The sequence below is a fragment of the Macrobrachium nipponense genome, chromosome 45 (genome assembly GCF_015104395.2).
Source record: "Macrobrachium nipponense isolate FS-2020 chromosome 45, ASM1510439v2, whole genome shotgun sequence".
NCBI lineage: Eukaryota > Metazoa > Arthropoda > Malacostraca > Decapoda > Palaemonidae > Macrobrachium > Macrobrachium nipponense.
In genome coordinates this window covers 39,873,302-39,896,538 of record NC_061105.1, presented here as the reverse complement: position 1 = coordinate 39,896,538, position 23,237 = coordinate 39,873,302, and the positions used below count along the sequence as shown (strand labels likewise).

At 43.6% G+C, this 23,237-nt stretch overlaps 1 protein-coding gene and 1 long non-coding RNA gene across 3 annotated transcripts in view; both read left to right on the top strand.

Annotated features, from left to right (window-relative positions):
• The window catches only part of LOC135214141 (uncharacterized), a 556,803-nt gene that overhangs the window by 280,004 nt on the left and 253,562 nt on the right, over positions 1-23,237 (top strand). The gene's annotated exons all lie outside the window — the stretch shown is intronic.
• The window catches only part of LOC135214495 (heparan sulfate 2-O-sulfotransferase 1-like), a 127,329-nt gene that overhangs the window by 14,908 nt on the left and 89,184 nt on the right, over positions 1-23,237 (top strand). The window contains exon 2 of the mRNA XM_064248866.1: positions 11,395-11,600. Coding sequence (XP_064104936.1) covers positions 11,395-11,600 — 206 coding nt within the window. The remainder of the gene's footprint in view (positions 1-11,394; positions 11,601-23,237) is intronic.

Below are 23,237 nucleotides of genomic sequence, written 5' to 3'. Positions count from 1 at the left end.
TGAACAGCATCGAGTCCTGGTGTGACTGTAAGAATAGATAAGTGAATGAGAGAGTGACCTGGCTTCTCTTCCTATCTTTTTCTTCCCCCCCCCCTCTACCTGGGTAGAGGGATACGGTCATCACCTTGCTGGATAAGGACGAGATGCCGGTGAGCTACTCGACAGAGCCCCATCCTATCCCTTTCACTAGGGATGGGAGCGAATATCCACCACTTCCTCCTACAAGGGGGGGGAAGTGGATGCCAACAAGAGACAAACCATAACTTTATGTTGCCTCTTGCAAATAGGAACTTGTTCTTGTTTGCTGGTACGAAGAGATACGCTTGCCTCTCTCTTAGTACTTGGTCCAGAGGTCTGACCATTGATCCTGCGGTGCACACCCCGATCAATCGGACAGAGGCTTGGATCCCTCCCTCGCTCTTACGACCAGGGAGGCATTCCAAGGTTGGGCGAACACCAGTCTGTTCACAAAAGACTCAGATTCCTCCCACCAAGAAGTGAGTCTTCCTATTGTAAAAGGACCGAAGGTTTGTATGCCGTGTCGGAACAAATGACAATTTGTCCAAAATTGCATTTTTCCTAACTATACAAACCTGAGGTCCTTTTACACATAGCCCCACCTCATGCCACCCCTCACTCTGCAGTTTTTGCTTGGGCCAAAAGCAAAAGTGATTTGTTTACCTCCCAGTCCGCGCTGCGCGCGCGGTCGGACAAGCAGGTTAACTACCGAACCCCTTGTTCGAAAGCTTACGACCTATCCAGCTGCCGCTAGTACCTTCCTATTGTAAAAGGACCTCAGGTTTGTATAGTTAGGAAAAATGCAATTTTGGACAAATTGTCATTTTGTTCATGAAACTTACCTGTCAGATATATATATAGCTGTATTTTCTGAAGTCCGACAGAATTTTAAAAACTTACGACACACGCAGTGGGAGTCAGGTGGTTAGTACCCATTCCCGCCGCTGGGAGGCGGGTATCAGGAATCATTCCCATTTTTCTATTCATAATTTTCTGTCGCCGTGCTGGAAACACCTGTTTCCAGTACCTCCGTCTTAGATTTTGGAAACTTCATTGCCGCTAAGTATCCTATTGTCTTTAATTTATTTACTTGGATTTGTGGCTAGACATACGCTATCTTAAATTGATTTGAATTTGATTCATTTTTGCATAAGATATCTGAATCTAGTTAGGCTAGTTTCAGAGGGTGTTGTCTGCAAAGATAGGGTGTGGCTACCGAAAGCTTCGGTAGATCCGCACTTGGTATGCACGAGGGGTATGAGTCTTGCTTCTTGGTTGAGATTTGTCATGTGAGGAGTGTGAGACTGTCTATTCCGTAAGGAAGACGTATGATTCGTATGTACGCAATTAATCAGTAAACATGTCTAATTCCGTAAGGAAAACGTAATGATTCCGTATATACGCAATTAATCAGTAAACAAAAGTTTCAGTTCGGGTAGTGCAACCTGCTAACCTTCCTGTAGACTTTTTTTTTTTGCCTAACCCTATGTAGTATGGCCTAGCGGGTTATGAATTTGTCTGCGAGAGGTGATCGCTCTCCTTCATTGTTGTGAAGAGTGCTACTTCTGTTATTGTTTCTCATAACCCTGTAATGTTGCCTTCGGGCCCTAAACAGTGTCTGTAGAGGTTATTGCCCTTTCTCTAATACTCTTTCGATTCGTATCTTAGAATCGAAAGTGCTTGCTTTAGAGAGCAATAGCGAAGTGGCTAAGTGCAGTGACAGTGCCCCTTGTGTAGTGGAGGGTGCGTCAGATCGGCCTTATTTCGCCTCTAGGCCGGGACCTCTGCTTGACTCCCAGGACCCGGGGCCCGGGGGGGGGGGGAGAGAGCATGTCGAAAGCCGAAGGAGGGTTACGAGGAACCCCCACCGATCTGGCGTGCCTTCGGCAGTTTCTGATGAAAATCCCCAGACTGCCTAAGTGCGTGCACGTGCACGAATCCTGAAGGATTGCTTCTCGTCCTCCGAAGCGTCCTCCCCGCGCAGGGGTTGGAGCTTTCGGAAGGACTCGCGCCCTCTAAATAGAAGCTTTGTAGAGGAGGGACGCTTCACGTCCTCTCTCTCTCTCTCTCGTATGCGTTCCAGTGAGAAGTAAGAAGGCGAACGTCGCCTGATCACGTGTACGTCTTTCTTTCCACCGAGAAATATGAAATGGAAGTCTTAGTAGCAGGACGCGAACGCTTTGAGAGCGAACTCCGAGTTTTGTTACTGTGAGAATAGAGGCGTTCCCTCGCCAGTCGCCCCTCGTATTCTCGCGATCGACCCTTCTCCCTGAGACTGTTTCGTGCAGTCGGATTTTCCTCTCCGAAATGTATCTCGCTTGTTTTGACGCCTGTCAGGAGCGTGACCTTTTCTGCACTTTTCTTTTGCACGCTTCTTTTGAGCTCTGGCTTGGACGGGGACGTTGTTCGGATGGACGCCAGCATGCGCGCTGGGTCGCACGCCAATGCGCGCACCACGTGGACGCCGGAGGCGCACTCCGCGCGCGCCAGTGGACGCCGAGCGTGCTCGCTGCTGGCCAGTGGACGCCGAGGCGTGCTCACCTGCTCGCCAGTGGACGCCGACGCGCGCGCGACCAGCGCACGCCAGGTGTGTCGTCTGGCTGAAACGTTTTCTATTGAACTCTTCAAGCTCTTGTTTACGATTTGGGCCTCAAGAATTTTTACCTCTACCTTCGGTGATACCTTATACCTCCACATGCAAAGAATGTGAAGTAAGCAGTGCTTCGGAGGAAGCTTAAAGTGAACAGACAACTTCGTCTTCGAAAACCCAGCAAGACCTCGGGTTTCGTGAATTCAAGAGATCTCTGTCAATATTTTTATTGCTTTTCGCAAAGGTGGATGGAGTTAAGGAAAGCTCTAGGGAAGATCTCGTTTTCTCTACCGCAGTCAAGACTTTGCGATAAGGCAGTTACGGGTTAGGTAGGCTCGATGTCCTGCACGTCAGGACTCTCGGCAATGTTCAGTAGGAGTCTTGCAAAGGTAACTCATCAAAAGGACGCTCTTCAGGAAAGCGCAAGATAGGACTTCTTTTGCCATACTGCCAATAAATTTTAAGCTTTAGCAGGCTTTAGTTGTGATACGGGAGAGGAAGCTGGTTGGAAGAATTTCTTCCTCTTCTCAGGATAATTTTGCAAGCTTTTTAGCCCATCTGAAAGGGTTTTTCAGATGATAGGTTTTGTTAGTTTCTAGTCGGGACTGGACGCTGTTCCGAATTGAACATCGTCGTTCACCCTGCCGTAAGCCTAGTCTCTTAACAGGATTCTTGCCCTTCCTCGTTTGAGACGGGAATCGGAAAAATAAAATGCTCGACTTCCTGGATTACGTTTTGTCAATTCAGTGACTTTCCCCCATTGACAATATACTATCGTTTTGTCAAGTAAGTGGGTATCCCCTCATGACAAAATATCTCTTTGTCCCGTAAATGGATTAGTTCTCATTGACAACATCTCATTAACTTGATATTGCGTAAGCGAATAAGCTCTTATTGACAAGATTCGGAAGAGCTCTCATTCGTCATTCGCAGACTCGTACAAGAAATAGACTTGTAGACTACGTCAATGAACGCTTATGTCCAATAACATAAGAAGCTTGAGCTGACTGCTTCGATTCTCTTAAGTTTTTGTTCATGAAACTTGCCTGTCCAGATATGTATGTAGCTGTATTTCCGAAATTCAGCTATTATATATATATATAATATATCTGCCAGGTAAGTATGACAAACTTTATTGTATCATAACAATATCATTTTGCTTTGCGTTATTTTATTTCTGGTTGGTTCAAGTCATATATGCTTGCTGTAGTTACCTCTTCGAATGGCAACCGAGAGGTCTATTGTCTATTTTAAGGACATTTAATCGTTACTCCCTGCAGCCTTCCAGGAGTTTCCGATTTATCTTTTACCGTTGTATGGTAGTGTTCTGACGACACAAACGCATCTATATATTTAGCGTTTTCTGTTTCGCCTAAATATACCAGCTTGAGAGTCTATCTGCTCAAAAAATAACGGACCTATTCTTCGTAGAATAGGGTAGCTGGCAACCCAGACATAAAGTTAAGAGACGGACATTCGTAAGCTGCTGGCTGCTGCTGTCACGCTGTCTCTGTCCTCCAGGTTCCAACTGAGCCACCAGTAACAGATCGTGCGCTGTCATGCGCGGTAGGTTACGTCTCTCTCTCTTGCGGGATTGGCTGACTAACCGTATCTCTGTGTCTGGCGGTTAGTCTCTCCTGCGATTTTTGACTGACTACTGTATCTCTGTCCTACAATCACGGACTTTAGCCTAAGATTTGAAGGGATTTCTTACGGTGATGAATAAACGTTGCATTCGTTTTGCCTTACTATGTTCAACAGAGTTATCTCTAATCCTTTTCGGTGCTCGTTACCGCACGTTATAGAAACTACGAGTCTACCGCAAACATTGCACTTTTATATGCTCTCCTGCTTAGGCAAAGCGCAGCCTTATTAGGGAAGTAAGCATACTCGGGAGAGGAATGGATGAGCTTGCTGGGGACCATTTCCTTCCTGAAGAAGTTTTGTTTCCCCGAATAGACTGCAATTAAGATCACAGTTTTTTTTCCGACCGGGAAACTGAAATATTATTCAAGATCTAGGAATGATTCTGAGGTGATAGAAAGAAGGTGCCGGATATCTGGATAGGGTTTCAAATGTCCTGGATCTTAATCTGAAAGAAGTAAAGCGATTAGGTAGTCCCTCCAGTCCTCGAAACGAGTTTTTGGGACCAGTGGTCCAGATCAACTCTGATATTCCACAGCTCTCTCATATCTTAAGAAGTATCTTCTCTCGGTCCCTGTTCGAGTTTACGAGAAAGAGCCTATTATAACAAACAGGCGTAGAATGTAACGATCCTCTAGAGGTTCGTTACAGGATTGCAAAAGTCCGTACGAATCGTCTCGATCGACGGCAGCAACTATTGACTTCCCAGTGGAATATTTCTTTAGAAGTAAGTTGAGAGATTGTGGAGACTTTAGGGACGCCCTTCATTCTTCTCTTCGATATGTTTGAGGACGAAGAGGCTTCTTCTTCTCTGCTCCCTTATTCTCGATCCGGGATCGGTACCATTAAACGCCATCCTATGATATTGAACGGGGATGGATGTTTAGTCTTTTTTCCCCTTTTTCAATCGCTTAGGAAATGTATAAGAGGATTTATGACGTCACAGGGAGCGACAATGACGCTGATCGCCCCATGTTGGCCTTCAGGATCCTGGATTCCAGAGGTCACATTCTTCCTAGTTCACTTTCCAAGGACCTTTTCCGAGAGAGTCGGTCTACTCTAACTCGAAAGGTACCTATAACCTCTCCGCTCTGAGTCTGACTACGTTCAGACTATCGAGATGTTGACAGGAATAAGATTACCGTCTTCCTTTTCCGTATGAAGAATGGGATAAGCTGGCAGTTCACAACTATTAAAGAATACGCAAATATGTTGTTGACGGCCTTTGGGCTCAGAGATTTGCGTCTGTTCAAACAACAAAGCCCTTCAACGATCTTTGAGTTCTGTGAAATCTCGAAACTCGCTCACCATCTACTTTTTGTCTCACCTGTTTTCTCGGAGTCAAGACACTCGTGCGAGATCAGGAGGACATATAGTAGCCCTGAGTTTTCTTGTTGACGAAGTCGGTTGCGTTTATACACCCCCGATGATCGTTTAACATGAGACCAGGTTGGACTGTCAGGCATTCGTCCTTCGGGACTGGAATCGCCTTTTTCCTTTTGCTCCTCGCTCCTTTCTCCTGGCACCAGAAGCTCGAGTCAGGAGTGGCTCAGGAGTTGATTCGCTAACGACGTTGGGTTGCGTTGATACACCCCCCAAGGTTTGCTTAGCTTGAATCGCCCAGGCAGTCCAAACACTCATCCTTCAGCGAAGAATAGTGCCTTATGGTCTTCAGGGTACAGCCTTGCTGTCCTTGATTCGTCTGACTGGTCAACTGGTCGGTTCACCTGACGTTAGTACAGACGGACTGACTGTGCATGTCCAGATCGAAGCTTTCAATATGGAACTTAGACATAGTCTGAAGTTCTTGATGTCAAAGCATTCGAACATCTCCTACCTGTTAACTTCTTGCATGTGATCAGGAAGGCATTTTTCTAACCACCTAGATACGACAAAGAGGGTTAGTGAGATTTAAGCCATCGTCACAAGTTTTGGCTTTAGAGAACACAAGGCGGTGTGCTCTCTAAGCTTTTCGTTATGGCCTAAGAATGGAAACCCGTTTTGTCCTTGGGCCAGGAGCTTGGAAGCAAGGATGGCACAAGTTAGTGGGCAGGAGCCAGAGAGAGTCCCTGTGCCCTGTCAGGTCTCTCAAGTTTTATCTACATAAAAACTCAAGAAAGTCGAAGTCGTACGGACAATCTGCAGTGTTCCGAAAAGACCAGACTTGCCCATATCGAAGACCACCCTGGCTTTATTGTTAAGGGAGGTCTTTCAAAAAAGCTCCTTCTTTGTGTTTGCACAAAGATTTGAAATCTTTGGATTTGAATGCTCACGAGGTGAGGGCGCGGCCTCGGAAGCATTTCAACAGAGCATGGCACTCAGCAACATCCTGAGTACCATGTTTTAGCGAAGCAACTCTGTGTTCAATTCACACTCCCTGCGAGATGTGAAGATGGCATATGAGATCTGCTGCTCGCTAGGGCCATACGTGTCTGCAGACACAATTTGGGGGCAAGAGGTACCACTCATCCTATCCTGTAGAAAATGGTTAGGAAGAGCTCTTAATTTAGTAGTTGAGTCGCCGACAACGGTGACTTCTTAACTCTTAAGCCTTAGTTAACACACCTTACTTTGGCTAGGTGGGTCAGGTGGTGATATATATTTTTATATATATATTTATTTTACTTCTTAGCCCTCATGGTATGGTCAATATGGTCTAGTCACGTCGTGGTCTCGCCCCTGTTGACAGATCATCTGGAGTGCACCAGCTATATAGGTCTCTACCTCGCTGGCAACTCTAGTAGCACAAGCAGACTTACGCGGCAGTAACCACGAAGTCAGCTATGCTAACAGGTAAGGAATCAAGATATCAATTATCTGCATATATATGTTTCCTAAAATCTTCTATCTGTCTACTCCCCACCACCAAAGGTGGGATTCAGCTATATATATATCTGACAGGTAAGTTTCATGAACAAAATGATATTGTAATGATACAATTAAGTTTTGTTCATACTTTACCTGGGCGATATATATAATCAAGTACCCACCCACCTCCCCTCAGGAGACAGAAATGGAAACAAAAATTATGAATAGAAAAATAAACGGGAATGATTCCTGATACCCGCCTCCCAGCGGCGGGAATGGGTACTAAACCACCTGACTCCCACTGCGTGTGTCGTAAGTTTTTAAAATTCTGTCGGACTTCAGAAAATACAGCTATATATATATCTGCCAGGTAAGTATGAACAAACTTAATTGTATCATTACAATATCATATTCGTAGGTGTGCAATTATTCATTGCTCGCCCGAATTAACAGATATGTCAGAAGACATCGCCTACTCTCCGACCTGACAGCTCTACTTCCAAATGTTCAGCCCATGAGAAGCAGTTCTTCAGGCAGTATTTCCCTGTCTTCATTACTGAAAAGCGCTCCGCTTTTATTGCACTACGATCCTCATCGGACAGCAATGAATAGCGGGGTTAGCGTTCTCAGTCTTTGTAGCACAGGTTCAGAATCTTGAGAATCCTCTCTCTGGTTCAGCTGTGAAGACGTAGGTGCATTTTCTATCCCACCTTCGTCTTCAACCGGGACACATAGTGTTGTTTCTCCTTAGCCGAGAATCAACTATACTATGAGATATCTTGCCATCAGGGACCTCGGTCTCTAGAAGGCAATTGACTTTCGCCTGTGGGCACAATGCCTTAAGAGAGTCATCACCTTGCCTTCTGGCATCGGTGACGAACAAATTATTTGTTTAGTCTCTTGCATAACCCTTTTAAGGCGAAGGTCACGTGACTTGCTCGGGTGCTTGGACAACTTGCCTCCTACCTAACGCAGTCAGTCGGCAGCTGTCAGAGCGCCCAAGTCTGTTATGAACTTCGCTGTGGACTTAGTTCGGTTGTTCCATAACAGTCTTTTCTTCGTCCTAACGGCTTGTCACAGTACCCATACCATCGACACCCACCATTGAGTGTTGGTGTCCTATCCACTACGAGAACAAGAACAACTTCGCTGCAGACCTGGATTATAGACCAGTATGGGTACAGGACATCACCGAAGTCGAGAAGAGGGGATATGGTCATACGACCATTCCCTTCTTTTTCCTCTGAGGTATTGCATGACTTTTCCATGCGAAGTCAAGCATCCAGGGGCCCATGGGGGAGGGGGATTCGTGACGCTCGATTCGTACCGAATTCGTAGCGAAGACTCTGAACCCTTCCCTTCTGGTTTCACCTGACGATGGGCGGTTAGAGTCCTTCACAATCCCCTCCCTAATGGACTTCACCGCCTTCGATGCGAAGGAGATGCTGCTTTGTCCTGTGAAAGCGCGACCAGCGCTTTCTGAAGAAAACTCGACATCCCAGGCTGAGTGTTGAAGACTCTTCGTCAGCACCAAGATGACCTAGAAGTACACTCCCTCGAGTTACACAAGAACTTCTCCGTGGCGCAGGTACTGAAGGCAGGGGTCTGGTACAAACCAGACCACTGGCACCTCCTTCTACCTTTTGGATATTGCCACAGGTCCCTTGGATCGTTTTCCTTGGGACCCGTGGTGGCTGCTCAACACGTTGTGTAGCTAACCCAGACCCTAGCAGGCTGAACAGCATCGAGTCCTGGTGTGACTGTAAGAATAGATAAGTTGTGAATGAGAGAGATGTAACTGGCTTCTCTTTCCTATTCTCTCCCCCTCTACCTGTGGGTAGAGGGATACGGTCATCACCTTGCTGGATAAGGACGAGATGCCAGCCGGTGAGCTACTCGACAGAGCCCCACCATCCTATCCCTTTCACTAGGGAATGGGAGCGAATATCCACCACTTCCTCCTAACAAGGGGGGGGAAGTGGATGCCAACAAGAGACAAAACCATAACTTTATGTTGCCTCTTGCAAATAGGAACTTGTTCTTGTTTGCTGGTACGAAGAGATACGCTTGCCTCTCCTCTTAGTACTTGGTCCAGAGGTCTGACCATTGATCCTGCTGTGGCACACCCTTCCCCGATCAATCGGACAGAGGCTTGGATCCCTCCGCGCTCTTAGATTCCTCCCACCAAGAACGTGAGTCTTCCTATTGTAAAAGGACCGAAGGTTTGTATGCCGTGTCGGAACAAATGACAATTTGTCCAAAATTGATTTTTTCCTAACTATACAAACTGAGGTCCTTTACACATAGTCCCACCTCATGCCCACCCCTCACTCTGCAGTTTTTGCTTGGGCCAAAAGCAAAAGTGATTTGTTTACCTCCCAGTCGCGCGCGCCTGTCGGACAAGCAGTTAACTACCGAACCCCTTGTTCGAAAGCTTACGACCTATCCAGCTGCCGCTAGTACCTTCCTATTGTAAAAGGACCTCAGGTTTGTATAGTTAGGAAAAATGCAATTTTGGACAAATTGTCATTTTGAGGAGTCTATTTTGTGCAGTGAGCCTATACAAGAGTCATCAGACAGAGATCTAACCCTCAAGGCCATCTTCTTGCTTGCTTTGGAATCAGTGAGGAGATTAAACAAATTCATGGACTTTTCCTCAGTGTTAAACACTTGAGGGGATGGATATCAGTTACGTTCAATTTCATCCTGGTATTTGTAAAGAAGTCTCAGAATCTGTCAGTCCCTAATACCAGATTCTAGTCCTTCACTATCTCCTCCTAAGAGGACTTTGTTGCTAATGATCCAGACAAGATGTTACTATGTCTTCTTCGATTGCTGCGGTGCTATCTTAAGAGGACTCTACATCTCCGGCCTGAGTGTTGACGACTGTTAGTAATGGCTCGTCTAAAAAAGAGGTGTCCAGGTACACAGTCTCTTTCTGGCCTTGTGAGCCTATTAAGAGAGCAAACTGCTGCTGGCGAGGACAACACCAGTATGTTTTGTTCGTGAGCTCATAAAGTCAGGGGCATTAGTCCATCCCTCATGTTCTGGAAGAATCTCTTGATTCCTCAGGTACTGAAGGCATAGTTGTGGTCATGCCAGACCACTTTCTTGTCCTTTTACCTTCAGGACATTGCCCACAAGTCCTTGGACGCCTTTTCCTTGGGTCCTGTGGTGGCTGCTCAACAAGCAATCGCACCCCTTTCTCTAGCAAGGGGAGGGAGACCCTGAAAATAAAACAAACCCAATATTTATGTTTGTTTGTTGTCTCAGCCTCTTTTTCGAATGATGCTGCATTTTTCCCACTCATTCAAAAAGGCCTAGGAGACTGATAATTGAACATACTGTTCTTACACTCCGTTCAACATGTCAGAGGTACAGTAGTCTTCCTCGCTGTAATTGACCAGGAAGAGAATCCAGGTGTGGTGAACTCCAGTCAGTTCAGAGACTCACTCGGATACCTCCTTCCAAGAAGTAAGTCTTCCTTATGTAAAGGACTGATGGTTTGCATATTGAATAGGAAGAAATGACAAAATTTTAAAGTACCTAATGTGTATTTTTCCTAACTATAAAACCTTAGGTCCTTTACAGTTTTATACCCACCTCATGCCACCCCTTAAGGTGGCCTCACATTAGGCCTTTTTTTCTCCAGCAGTGAGGCGTTGCTGCCGAAAATGGAAAACCGGGAGCTTTTAGCTCGAGATTTTTGCTTCCCGACTGGATGAGAAACAGCCAGCACGAACCGCGAGCAACCGCGTAATGTAAACAAACAAGATGGCTGCTGCTGATAGGACGTACTCTCAGACCTTTGGCTTCTCTTCTCCTGAGCCACTCTCGAACCCACAAACGTTTTTGTTACTCTTGCATTCCCGTAAGATTCCGAAAACACATCACTGCAGCACATCTTGCAACAGTCCGACAATTTCCGGGCGCCATGATGATATCAGCTGATCAGTTTTGTTTACTTTTTACTAATGCTCCTCGAAACTACGAAGTCCTAGTGTGACGATACAACACTTTTGCTCGCGAGCATCAGCTGGATGCTGGCCAAAACCGCAAGCAAGAAATGACTAGTATGATACCAGCTTAAGTCTGTTACCTGCTCTGAAAGGCAAATTGGAATGTTTACATCTGGGTGGAGGGGACTTCTGCCAACTAGACAATAGTTAACTGCCAAACCACCTTGTCCGAAAGTTAAACAGCCATTTCAGCTTCGCTGAAAGTAATTCCTTATGTAAAGAACCTTGGTTTGTATAGTTAGGAAAAATGCAAATTACTTTAAACATTTTACATTTTTTAGATTAATTTGATAATTTGAATTTTTTATTTTGCAGCTGCCTTGGGATCCATTCTAAGAGGGGTCCCACCAAGTGATAATGTTTTGGATCTGGATAATTTGGTTATAATATATAACAGAGTCCCAAAGACAGGATCTACCTCCTTTATAGGTTTAGCCTATGATCTGTGTGCCAAAAATAAATTTAATGTCTTGCACATTAACACAACAAAAAATATGCCAACTTTATCATTAACTGACCAGGTAATATTCTGTTTTTTGTTTGTTTATTTCATAATTAATTATTTGATGGATAGAGTTTGTATATTTTTAAGAAACTACTAAGATTGAATTATCTTTTATGTTTTGTTAAATGAAGAGAACAAAACTTATTTGTTCATACAGGAATTCAAACCTGAGTTTTATTTACGTATACTATTCCCCAACACAAGCTGGAAACAGCTGTTAAAGCCTGGTAACAGGTAGTTAATTGGTGTTAGGTGAGTCCCCCACTAATCTGCTGTAAGGCAGCACTATTTTTTTGGCTGTGTGTGTGAGGGGAAGATGTTTTTGTTTATGTATGCATGGTGTTTTGTTTGTTTTTCCAGTGGAGGAAAACTAAAAGTATGGTGTGAAAGATGTGTGTGAGTGTGTGGCTGCTGTATGTACTTGTCGTTGAAGCAACCAGTTTTGTTAGTATGCAGAGGTAAGTCCTGTGAAGCATATCTTGGCTGATCTCCTTTAAAGTGAAGTCAGTTTGTTCATGAATCTTACCTGCCAGATATATATATAGCTGTATTCTCCGAAGTCCGACAGAATTTCAAAACTCCCGGCACACGCAGTGGTCGGCAGGTGGTAGTACCCATTCCCGCCACTGGGAGGCGGGCGTAAGGAAACCATTCCCATTTTCTTTCAGATATTTTCTGTCGCCGGTGCAGACAACAAGTGTTTTCTGCACCTCCGTCATTGGATTTTTGGAACTCTTTTGGTCACTTGAGTATCCCGAGTTGATTTTTGGTTATTTGATTAGGATCGGTGGTTAGGCATACGCTAATTGTGGATTGTTTTTATTTGGCTTGATTTTTCCTTAAAACTTACGATGTCTGGATCCAGTTCGACTAGGCCAGAGTATGTTGTGTTGGAAGAATGCAAGGTTAGGCTAACCCGAAAACTTCGGTAGACCCTCCCCATACAGTGTGCGCGAATTGTAGGAACCATGTTTGTATGTTTGATGAGCGCTGCAACGAGTGTGAAAATATGTCTGATTCTTGCGTGGAACGGCTTATGAATCATAGGTACGTAAACTTAGAACGTGATAGTGTAAGGAGGTCTTCCTCCAGGCGTGTAACACAAGTTTACCCGTCCAGTAGATTTATCCCTCCAAAAGACCTGTGATGCCTTCGGGCCCTACAATAGTGTCTTTGGAGGGTAATACCCTATCTGTGATTCTAAATCTCTGCGTTAGTCTGGAAATCATGTTTGCATTGGAAAGTTATAGTAGTGTAGTGAAGAATAGTGATAATGCCATGAGTGTTCATTCTATCGCGTAAGCGTATAATTTCTCATTGACAAAACACTACCGCGTGATGCTCTCCCTACCTCGGTGAGGCAGAATGTAGTAGGGAGGTAGCTGTCCAAGTGTCTAAAATACTCTACGTTTGTTCATAAAACTTACCAGTCAGATATATGTATATATATATCTGCCTGGGTAAAGGTGAACAAGCGATGTTTGTATCATAGTAATATTATTTTTGCCCTTACGTCATATTCTATCAAACTGTTGTATGGTTCAAGTTATATACTCATTCCATAGTTACTCCTACGGAGACAACCGAGAGTACGATTATTCTTATTACATTTAATCGGTTCTCCCTGCAACTATTCAGGGGTTGCCGGTTTCCCTATTTTTAAACATTTAAGGTATTGTTATGACAATACCAAGTTAGCCTTTATATTTAGCAAATTCAGTTTCGCTTAAATATACTAGTTTGATGGATTTTGGTTTCTGCTCTATAATGATAGTAAACCTATTCATTCGTTAGAATGGTGTAGGTGGCAACTCAGGCAGAGCAGTGAGAACGACGGAACGTTCTCAGTAGTGCTGTCACTAATGCGTAATGCCAGTGCTCAGTTCCATCTGATTGTCTGCTATGCGCAGTAGGTTACGTCTCTCTCCTCTCCTGCGGGAATTGACGGACTAACCGTATTTCTACCCTACAATCACGGCCTTAGCCTCGGGTTGAAGGGAATTCTAGCATACATGGCTGAACATCTTCAACTTTGGGAGAATTTTTTCATAAAAAAAAAAAAAAAAAAAAAAAAAAAAAAAAAAAAATTATATATATTTGTGTATGTAGTATGTGTATATATGATGTATGTGTATATATATATATATATATATATATATATATATGTATATATATGTATGGTTATATATGTATAGATGTATGTATGTATATATATATATGTATTAGACCTTTTTCGGTTCTGTTTACCGCATGGTACAGAATTCTGTCCGAGTCTACGGCGGCATAACACAACATGATTTTTCCCTCGAAAACAAGAATGATGTGCAGAGATGCAGTCAATTAGTTCGCCGAGACGTCCCTTGCTCGATTATGAAGGGGACTCCTTCCGCTGCCAAATACGACAGCGCCGAGCGCGACGCTCGGCAGGACGCTTGGATGGACCGCACAACGTAATGCTTCTTCAGACATTCGCCGAGAATCAGAGAATAGTAATGGATCTCAGGAAGGAGACTTTTAGGAAGAAACAAATGAACAATCTTCTACAGTGTCTTCAAATTACTCCTGTTTAACCCTCTTACGCCGATTGGACGTATTAAACGTCGAGTCAAAATGTCTCCCGTATGCCGATTGGACGTATCATACGTCGGCTCAAAAAAGTTTTTTAAAAATTCGCGGAAAAATACTTATAGGCCTACCAGCCGAAAAACTTTTTGTATCACGCGCCTTGGGGGATGCTGGGAGTTCACGATCAAGGCGTTGTTTTGTTTACAATCGCTACGCATGCGCGCAAGCGCGAATTTCTTTCTTATCGCACTAAAAAGTTATCAGTGACACATCTCGGAAAATTATTTCGTCACTTTGGACATAATTATTGCACCATTTTAAATTATCCTTTACATGAAGTATTATATATGAAAATGTGCGCAATTTCATGCACAATACAAATAAAAATACTCATGATTGTAGCTTTTATAAATTTTGAAATATTTTCATATAAATAACGATAAGTGCAAAAATTTCAACCTTCTTCGGTCAACTTTGACTCTACAGAAATGGTCGAGAAACGCAATTGTAAGCTAAAATTCTTATATTATAGTAATATTCAATCATTTGCCCTTCATTTTGCAACAAATTGGACGTCTCTAGCACAATATTTCGATTTATGGTGAATTTATGAAAAAACTTTTTCCTTACGTTCGTGCGATAACTCTTCCGATAAATTTTTTCGTGCGATTGTCCTAATGTTTGCACCCTTTTAAATTTGCCGTTACATAAAGTTTTATATATGGAAATGTGCGCAATTTCATGCACAATACAACAAAAGACAACCCAATGGTTGTAGCTTTTATCAGTTTTGAAATATTTTCATATAAATAACGTTAAGTGCAAAAATTTCAACTTTCGGTCAGCTTTGACTCTACCGAAATGTCGAAAAACGCAATTGTAAGCTAAAACTCTTATATTCTAGTAATATTCAATCATTTTACCTTCATTTTGCAACGACTTGGAAGTCTCTAGCACAATATTTTGATCTAGGTGAATTTAAGAAAAAAAAAAAAAAAAATTACGTTCGCGCGGTAACTCTTCCGAAAAAATCAGAATTTTTTTGTGCGATTGTCGAAATGTTTGCACCATTTAAAATTAGCTGTTTTCAATAAAGTTTTATATATGAAAATGTGCGCAATTTCATGTAGAATACAACTAAAAAATGATTGAAGGTTGTAGCTTTTCTCTTTTTTTGAAATATTTGCATATAAATCACGATAAAATAGAAAAAAAACCACGTTCGCGGTCAAATTTGACTCTACCGAAATAGTTGAAAAACGCAATTGTAAGCTAAAAATCTTACGGCCTAGTAATATTCCGTCATGTTTCTTCATTTGAAACAAATTTGAAGTCTCTAAAAAAATATTGTGATTTATGGTGAATTTTTGAAAAATATATTTTACCTTCACTCCGTGCGCCGATTCGCGGCCGCAAGTCTCCGAAATACGTACATGGCATTATCCTAATATTTGCTCCTTTTCATATTAGCCGTTTTTATAGAGTTTCATATATCAAAATGTGCGCAAATTCATGAAGAATACAATAAAAAATAATTGAAGGTTGTAGCTTTTTCCATCTTTGAAATATGTGCATATGAAAAAATATATATATTAAAATTTCGACATTCGGTCAAATTTAACTCGTCCGAAATGGTCGAAATCTGCAATTCTAATCTAAAACTCTTACAGTATCGTAATATTCAATCATTTGTCTTAATTTCGAAACAAATTGGAAGTCTCTAGAACATTATTTAGAATTACGGTGAATTTTTGAAAAAAATATTTTTTTGCGTCCGCGCGTTACGAATTCGTACATCATTTTTTGTGATAATATTTTTTTCCGGTGTTACTTTTATGTTTTACAATATATTATATATCAAAATGATCGCAATTTAGTGTACAATTACAACGCAAAAAAAAGTAACTGGTTAGCTTGACCGTTTTCTGCACAGCGTGATTTGAATACAATTATGTTATGAATTTTATTTTTTTTTTTTTCGCTACCATATATCGCATTATTTACATATATGATGAATGATTATTTTTTTCATTTCTATGATGGTTGCAATTCTAAACTTCAGGCAATGACAAAAAAAGGAGCCAAAAATGAACTCTTAATCTTCAAAAGTACGCGCGCTGTAATTTTTTGAAAAAATTATTTTTTCCACTTCCGCGCTCACTCCAAACCAGGCCCGGCATACGGGAGACGTTTTTGATTTTTAGGGCTCCGGCTTAAGAGGGTTAAGTGAAACGCAGCCTTATTAGGGAAGGAAACATGCTCGGTGAGGGAATGAATGAATTGCAGGGGACCATTTCCTCGCTGGAGAAGTTTGTTTTCCCTGAATAGACTGAAATTCACACCTCTCCAGTTTTTCCTGCAGAAAAACTGGAATAGCATAGATGATCTAGAAATGATTCTGAACATCTCTCATAGTCAAGATTCGTCTATAGGTGATGTCATGGCTCATAATCTCATAGAATTTGAATCTTGAAAGATTACTTTAGTCTTCAGAGACGTCCTCCCCGCGCAGGAGTTGGAACTCTCGGAGGGTTCTCGCTCCCTCTGAGGAGAACGAAGACGATATAGGTCGCACAGGCGGCCGTCGTCTTTGGTTCCTCGGAGGGGGACGCTTCTCGTCCGTTAGCTCCTTCTGCTTTGCAGTCGTCCTCCTGGGCAATTGGAAGACTTTCTGCAGGAAAGAGAGTGAGAAGTATGAGTGTAGGGTCTCAGGGAGGGGGACGCTTCACGTCCTCTCTCTACTGTGTTGCGATCTTCACCGGAGAGGACGTCTTCCGATGAGTATGCTTTTGAGCGCTTCGGTCGCTCCTAAGATATATCCTTGGCGGTTCCATGTGAGAAGGAGAGGGCTTCCCCTCGCCCATCGTCTTCTCAAAGGATCAGCCTTTTGCCTGAGAAGGAATGTTCTCCATCGAAAGGATGATTGTGTCTTTGCAACAACAACTTGTTTTGTTGATTGCAGTGAGAAAGGCAAAGCCACATCGTGAGAGGAAGGATGATAGGCTGCCAATCAAGAGTACAGGCAGTCCCTTCTCCTTCTCCTCGTTCCGCTCTTTCGCCAGTTGCCTTGCTCTCTAGTTTTCATGCAGCTCTCCAGAGGTTGTCTAGAGAGCACGGTTTACCATCTTCCCGAACGTGTGTCAGTTGAGAAGAAGAAGAGGTCTTGGTTCGATGGCTTTGAGCCTCTTTTGAAGAATAGTTTCAGCCTGCGGCCCTCAGTCTCCTCCTTCGCAATTGTTATCTTTGAAGGACGACTGGCTCATTCATGCCTCCACTCAAACGCGGTGTCTGAAGGATTTTCAAACAACTTAATCGTTGGTGAAGTCCCTGGAACTACTGGTGAATTTCGAAAAGTCACATCTGATCCCAACCCAATCCATCGTGTATCTGGGGATTCAGATGGATTCAGTGGCTTTTCGAGCTTTTCCGTCCCAGGGACAGTCAGCAGCAAGGCTTAGACAAAGTGTTAGCCTTCCTAAGGAAAGATTCGTGCTCGGGGGTGAGGGAATGGATGAGTCTAACTGGGGACCATTTCCTCGCTGGAGAAGTTTGTTTCCTTGGGGAGACTGCAACCTCAGACCGTTACATTTTTTTCTCAAGTACAATTGGAAAAAAACCAAAAAACCAAGAATCTACACATGATCTTGGAAATTTCAGGAGAGGTAAACATCACTTGAAATGTTGGCTAGATCCAGTGTAGCTGTCGGAGGGCGTGTCTCTCAAGCTTCAGAGCCCCGACCTAGTGTTGTTCTCCGACGCGTCCACCACGGGATGGGAAGCATCATTAGGGGGAAAGAAGTGGCAGGCACCTGGAGAGGGGAACAGGTGTCCTGGCACATAAACTCCTAAAGGAAATGGCAGCCATCTTTTTAGCTCTCCAGTTTCCAAGAAAAAGTCTCTCGTCGAATAGTCCAAGTCAACTCAGACAACACCACAGCTCTGGCGTACTTGAAGAAGTAGGGAGGAACACAGTCTCAGTCCCTTTTTGCTCTGGCAAAGGAGATCTTGCTGTGGGCAAGGGCACTGGACGTCATGATCCTTACGAAGTTTGTAGCATGAGTAGAGAATGTCTGGCAGATCTCCTCAGCAGACGAGGTCAACTTCTGCCAACCGAGTAGACTCTGCTTTGGAGGTATGCCAAGAGCTGTGGGGTTATGGGGACGTCCGCTCGTGGATATCTTTGCGACGTCCAGAACGAAGAGGCTTCCACTGTACTGCTCCCCAGTACTCGACCCAGCTGCAGTGACGATAGACACACTTCTTCTGGGACTGGACGGGGATGGACCTGTACGCCTTTCCCCGTTCAAGATCTTAGGGAGTCATGAGAAAGTTTGCGGTGTCGGAAGGGACGAGAATGACTTTGTAGCGCCCCGTTCTGGGCCTGCGAGAGAGTGGTTCACAGAGGTTATGGCCTTTGCAGTAGACTTCCCGAGGACGCTTCCAGTAAGGACAGATCTACTCAGACAGCCCACTTCGAGAGGTACCACAGAAGCCTCTTCGCTCTGAGTCTGACTGCATTCAGACTATCCAAAAGTTGGCCAGAGCGAGAGGCTTCTATACGTCAATGGCGAAAGCTATCGCCAGTGCAAGAAGAGCGTTTTCCAACGCAGTGTACAATCGAAGTGGATAGTCTTCAGGAGTTGGTGCAAGAAGAACGGCATTTTCCTCCACCACGACCTGTGAGCCAGATTGCTGACTTCCTTTTCTGAGAAGGGATCTAAAACTTGCAGTCTCTACAATCAAGGGTTATAAGAGTGTGCTTTTAGTTGTCTTTAGGCACAGAGGCCTGGACTTGGCGGACAACAGAGACCTTCACGATCTCTTGAGATCTTTCGAAACGATGAAGGTTCAACAACCCAAGTTGCCGTCATTGGAACTTGGATGTAGTTCTGAAGTTCCTCATGTCCAGTATGTTTGAACCTATGCATGAAGTGCGAGCTTTTATGAATTCTTCTTGGTTCCATAACAATATGTCATAAAAGGACCATATGAGCTGTCACTTACAGGAGAATGCAATTCTGGTGTTGACCTCCCGTTTACACGAAGGATGTCAATTCAACCTACAAGAGATCCTTTTCTCTTGGTTGTTCGTGTCTGCGGATACGTTGCTGGGATAGGGAGCCGACACTGATCCTTAACTAGTGAGTTAATTTTTAGTTTAACTCTTTTTAAAATTAAGCGCTAACCCTCGTGTTAGGATCAGGTGATCGGGATCGGTGTTGTGCTCCTTAATTATGCTAATAGGCATAGGTATATGGTCATATGAGTGGATAAGCACCCATTGACAAATGCCAGTTAGGCTTTGCCGAGTAAGTGGATAAGACCCCATCGGCAAACCCACAAGAACTCTTACCCATAGGTCACATCCTCGCTGAGGCTCTTGAGACGAAGCAGACTCCTAAGCAATAGCTAGGAAGTCAACCCTCCGTCTGAAAAGATAGGAACCAAGGTTTATAAGAGGTCCTTCTGATAAACTTGTGGTGTTTGGTCAGGAAGCCAAGGTTACCAGTGTCAAAGAATGCTTTGGCTTTTTTCTTGAGGGGCACCATCAAGGAAGTGCATTCATCCTGTCAAGACAGTGATATGAAAAGTGTTGAAGGTGAATGCGCATGGACTGAGGGCTATTTCTACGTCGGTAGCCTTCCTCCAAAAAGAACATGGCACTCAATGACATCTTGAATGCCACATTTTGGCGTAGTAATTCAGTGTTTGCCTCTCACTACCTTCGGGAGGTGAGGATTACATACGAGAACTGCTACTCTTTGGGCCCATATGTCGCAGCAGACAATATATTGGGGAAAGAGAGTAGCACTCTTCCTATCTTTTAGAAAATAATATGTTAGTTTTGGACTTTTTAATTTTATTTCTTTTTTATTTTTTATTTTCTTTTTTTTTTTTATTATGTTTATGTAGGTGTTTAGTTTTTTGTGGTCTTGGGTAGGCCGCCTTAGGCGGCCTTCCCTCCATTAGCCTTGGTTTTACGAAGTTTAACCAGATAGGCTAGGTCAGGTGGTAATGTTTTGCTTCGCCCTCATAGTAGGGTAAAATGTTTTTGTCACAGTGTGGTCACGCCCCCATTGACAAATCATCTGGAGCGCACCAGCTTAACTAGGTCACGTCCTTGCTGGCACCTCCAGTGAAGCATTAACAGCATTCGTGTCTAAACAACACCTATATGATCTGTCACATTGTGGTCACGCTCCCCGTGACAGTTACTTTAGAAGCGCACCAGCAGCTAACACAGGGTCACGTCCTTAAGCTGGCACCTCTAGGAATGCAGTACCGAAATTGGAGGTCTATAATATAGGATCTAGTTGCATTGTGGTCACGCCCCCGTTGACAGATCCTCTAGAACTCAACAGCTTCACAGGTCACTACCTAGCTGGAGTCTCTAAGTAAAGAGATGAACACAGATCTTGGGTGACGGTACTCACGAAGTCAGCTATGCTAACAGTTAAGGAACCAAAATATCATCATATATGAAATTGTTTCCCAAAATCGAATCTGTCTCCCCCTTCCTCCAAAGGTGGGATTCAGCTATATATATAATCTGGCAGGTAAGAAATTTCCCATGAACAAAATGATATTGTTATGATACAATAAAGTTTGTTCATACTTACCTGGCAGATATATATAATCAAAGTGCCCACCCACCTCCCCTCAGGAGACAGTGGCACTAGAAAAATCTGACAGAAAAGGATGGGAATGGTTCCTTACGCCCGCCTCCCAGCGGCGGGAATGGGTACTACCACCTGGCCGACCACTGCGTGTGCCGGGAGTTTTGAAATTCTGTCGGACTTCGGAGAATACAGCTATATATATATCTGCCAGGTAAGTATGAACAAACTTTATTGTATCATAACAATATCATTTTGGCAGCAGCTTTGGAAAGCTGAAAGATAAAAATATTCCATTGTGTTTGAGGGGGGAATCACTCTGCCTTTGAAACTACTGAATCTTTTCAGTTTCTTTCACCTATACTGCTCTCCCTGGCTTCTGCTCATTCTCTGGCTTGTTAAGGGATGCATGTGAGGGTAGGCAACCAACATACGCTTTGACAGTACGCACTCAGATGCATGTGCCACACCCTACCCAGACAGCAGCATGTGTTCAAGGTTTTCCTTCCTAAGCATTCTCTTTGGGTTACTTGCGGATGCTTTCATATGTCTAATTTTGAATGAACAGTTTTTTTTCTTTTTATGCTGTTCCCAATAAAAAATCAGTATTGTTGAGGTTCCCCGAGTGGTTCTCTTACCTGTGGTGATAACCTCCTCCTCTTCCTCCTCCTTTCCTCTATATGAAGAAGGTCTTAGTAACCCTCTCAAAAAAAGTCTTATTGAATTTCCAGTGAACACCTACCATCTTCGAGGGTTGGCACCAGAGTTTGTTCAGCTGTGAGCAGAACGCTTGTTTCTCTGAGTGTCTCTGTTCTTATTGAGACATGAGGACTGCTCAGGACTTACCGGTTTGTACTTCTGCTAAGATATGCATAGAAGAGTTGGTGCTATTTTCTCATCTGGTTTACTATTCATAATCCCTGTATCATGTGCATGCAGACAAAAGATTCACATGCAAGAGGTCTCAGTGGTATAATACTGCTAGGTATTATGACGATATGTATCTTTGTGATTGTGCAGACTCGGTTGTGTGTATAGAAGATCGACAAACATAAGGTCGCTGCATTATGCTACAGCTTGGTGTTGTAGCAATCCACGTGTGCATGATCGTGCAACTACAGTACTTAGAAAGCTCCTTGTTCTCCCAAGATTCTTGAATGATGTGCTTTGTAGTGCACATGAGTGTTCATCTGTAGCCTCTACTTGTTCAGTTTCAACCAGTAACACAAAAGTCAAAAGGAATATGGATCACAGGTTTTGCTCCTGATTAAGTGACTGGTACCACGAGATCTGATCATCAGTGTCCACAGACCTGAGAGTGCTCACCAGGGCAGACGCATCTTTTTTTCTGAGAGGATTGAATTCATACTTTAAGGAATCTGTTAGGATTTGAGCGTCCTTCTTCAGAACTCTTTCAGGCAGTGTTGAAATGGTTTAGAAGAAATTGTTGAGCTTGCTCATTCATGTGGATAATAATTTCAGGGAAGCAATCAGTGCTCCTTCATAGAACCCACCTTGTTGGTAGAGCGTATGTAGGTATGCTCCAGGGAAATGACATTTGTACCAACTGTTGTGGATACTGCATACTCATGGTGTCATAGATTAGGTTAATTATCTGATCTGTGGTTTGGAAGGTTCCTTCCTGTCTAGCAGATAGAGCAAGCTATTCTCCCACTGACTTCCCAGAGGAAGTTTTACATGCCAAGGATGCAGGCTTAGAACACAGACTACTCCCCTTCTTGTTGATTTATTTTATCATTTTCCTCAAGTTACATCGTACACAAAAAAAAATTCTTAACTGTGCCCACTGCCCATGGCTGGACATTTTTAAAAGTTGGGAGTGGGTTTAAAAGTCCATCTCCTCCCCTCCACGATCTCAACTGTGTCATCAAGACTGGCCTCTTCTTCCTCTGCCTCCCGCAACTCCAGGGAGATATTTCTTCAATGTACTGACTTGCCAAGGGAGAAGTGTCTCAGGGCATGTATTTCTCCTGGTTTTGCGTGAGTGGGAGTTGGTCCTTTGCAGCTGGCAAAGATTTTACTTGTAAGCTTTCCATGAGAGTGCACGGTGCCACTGGCTTGGTCCTTTCCTCGCATTCCGAAGAATATGTCAGACTAGAAGATAGATGTGGTCTCATCAGGACCACATTCATGTCTTTCTTCTTTCGGGTCTTGTCCACAAGTCCTTGAAACCTTTTTTCCTTGGACCTGTGGTGATTGCTCATCAAGTTGTGTTTTTTCCGACAAGTAATACAAACCCTCGCTCCTTTACATAGGGATCTACTTATAGCGCCAGCTGGACTGGTCGTAAGATTTCCAACAAGGTAGTTCAGTAGTAACTGCTTGTCCGATGGTCGGGAGTCCCGCCCGACTGGAGGTAAACATTCCACTTTGCTTTCGGCCGCTGTCGGATGAAGACGTGGTTGCTCACCTCTCTGCCCGGCATCATTGTGAGAATTCTATGCTTTTTC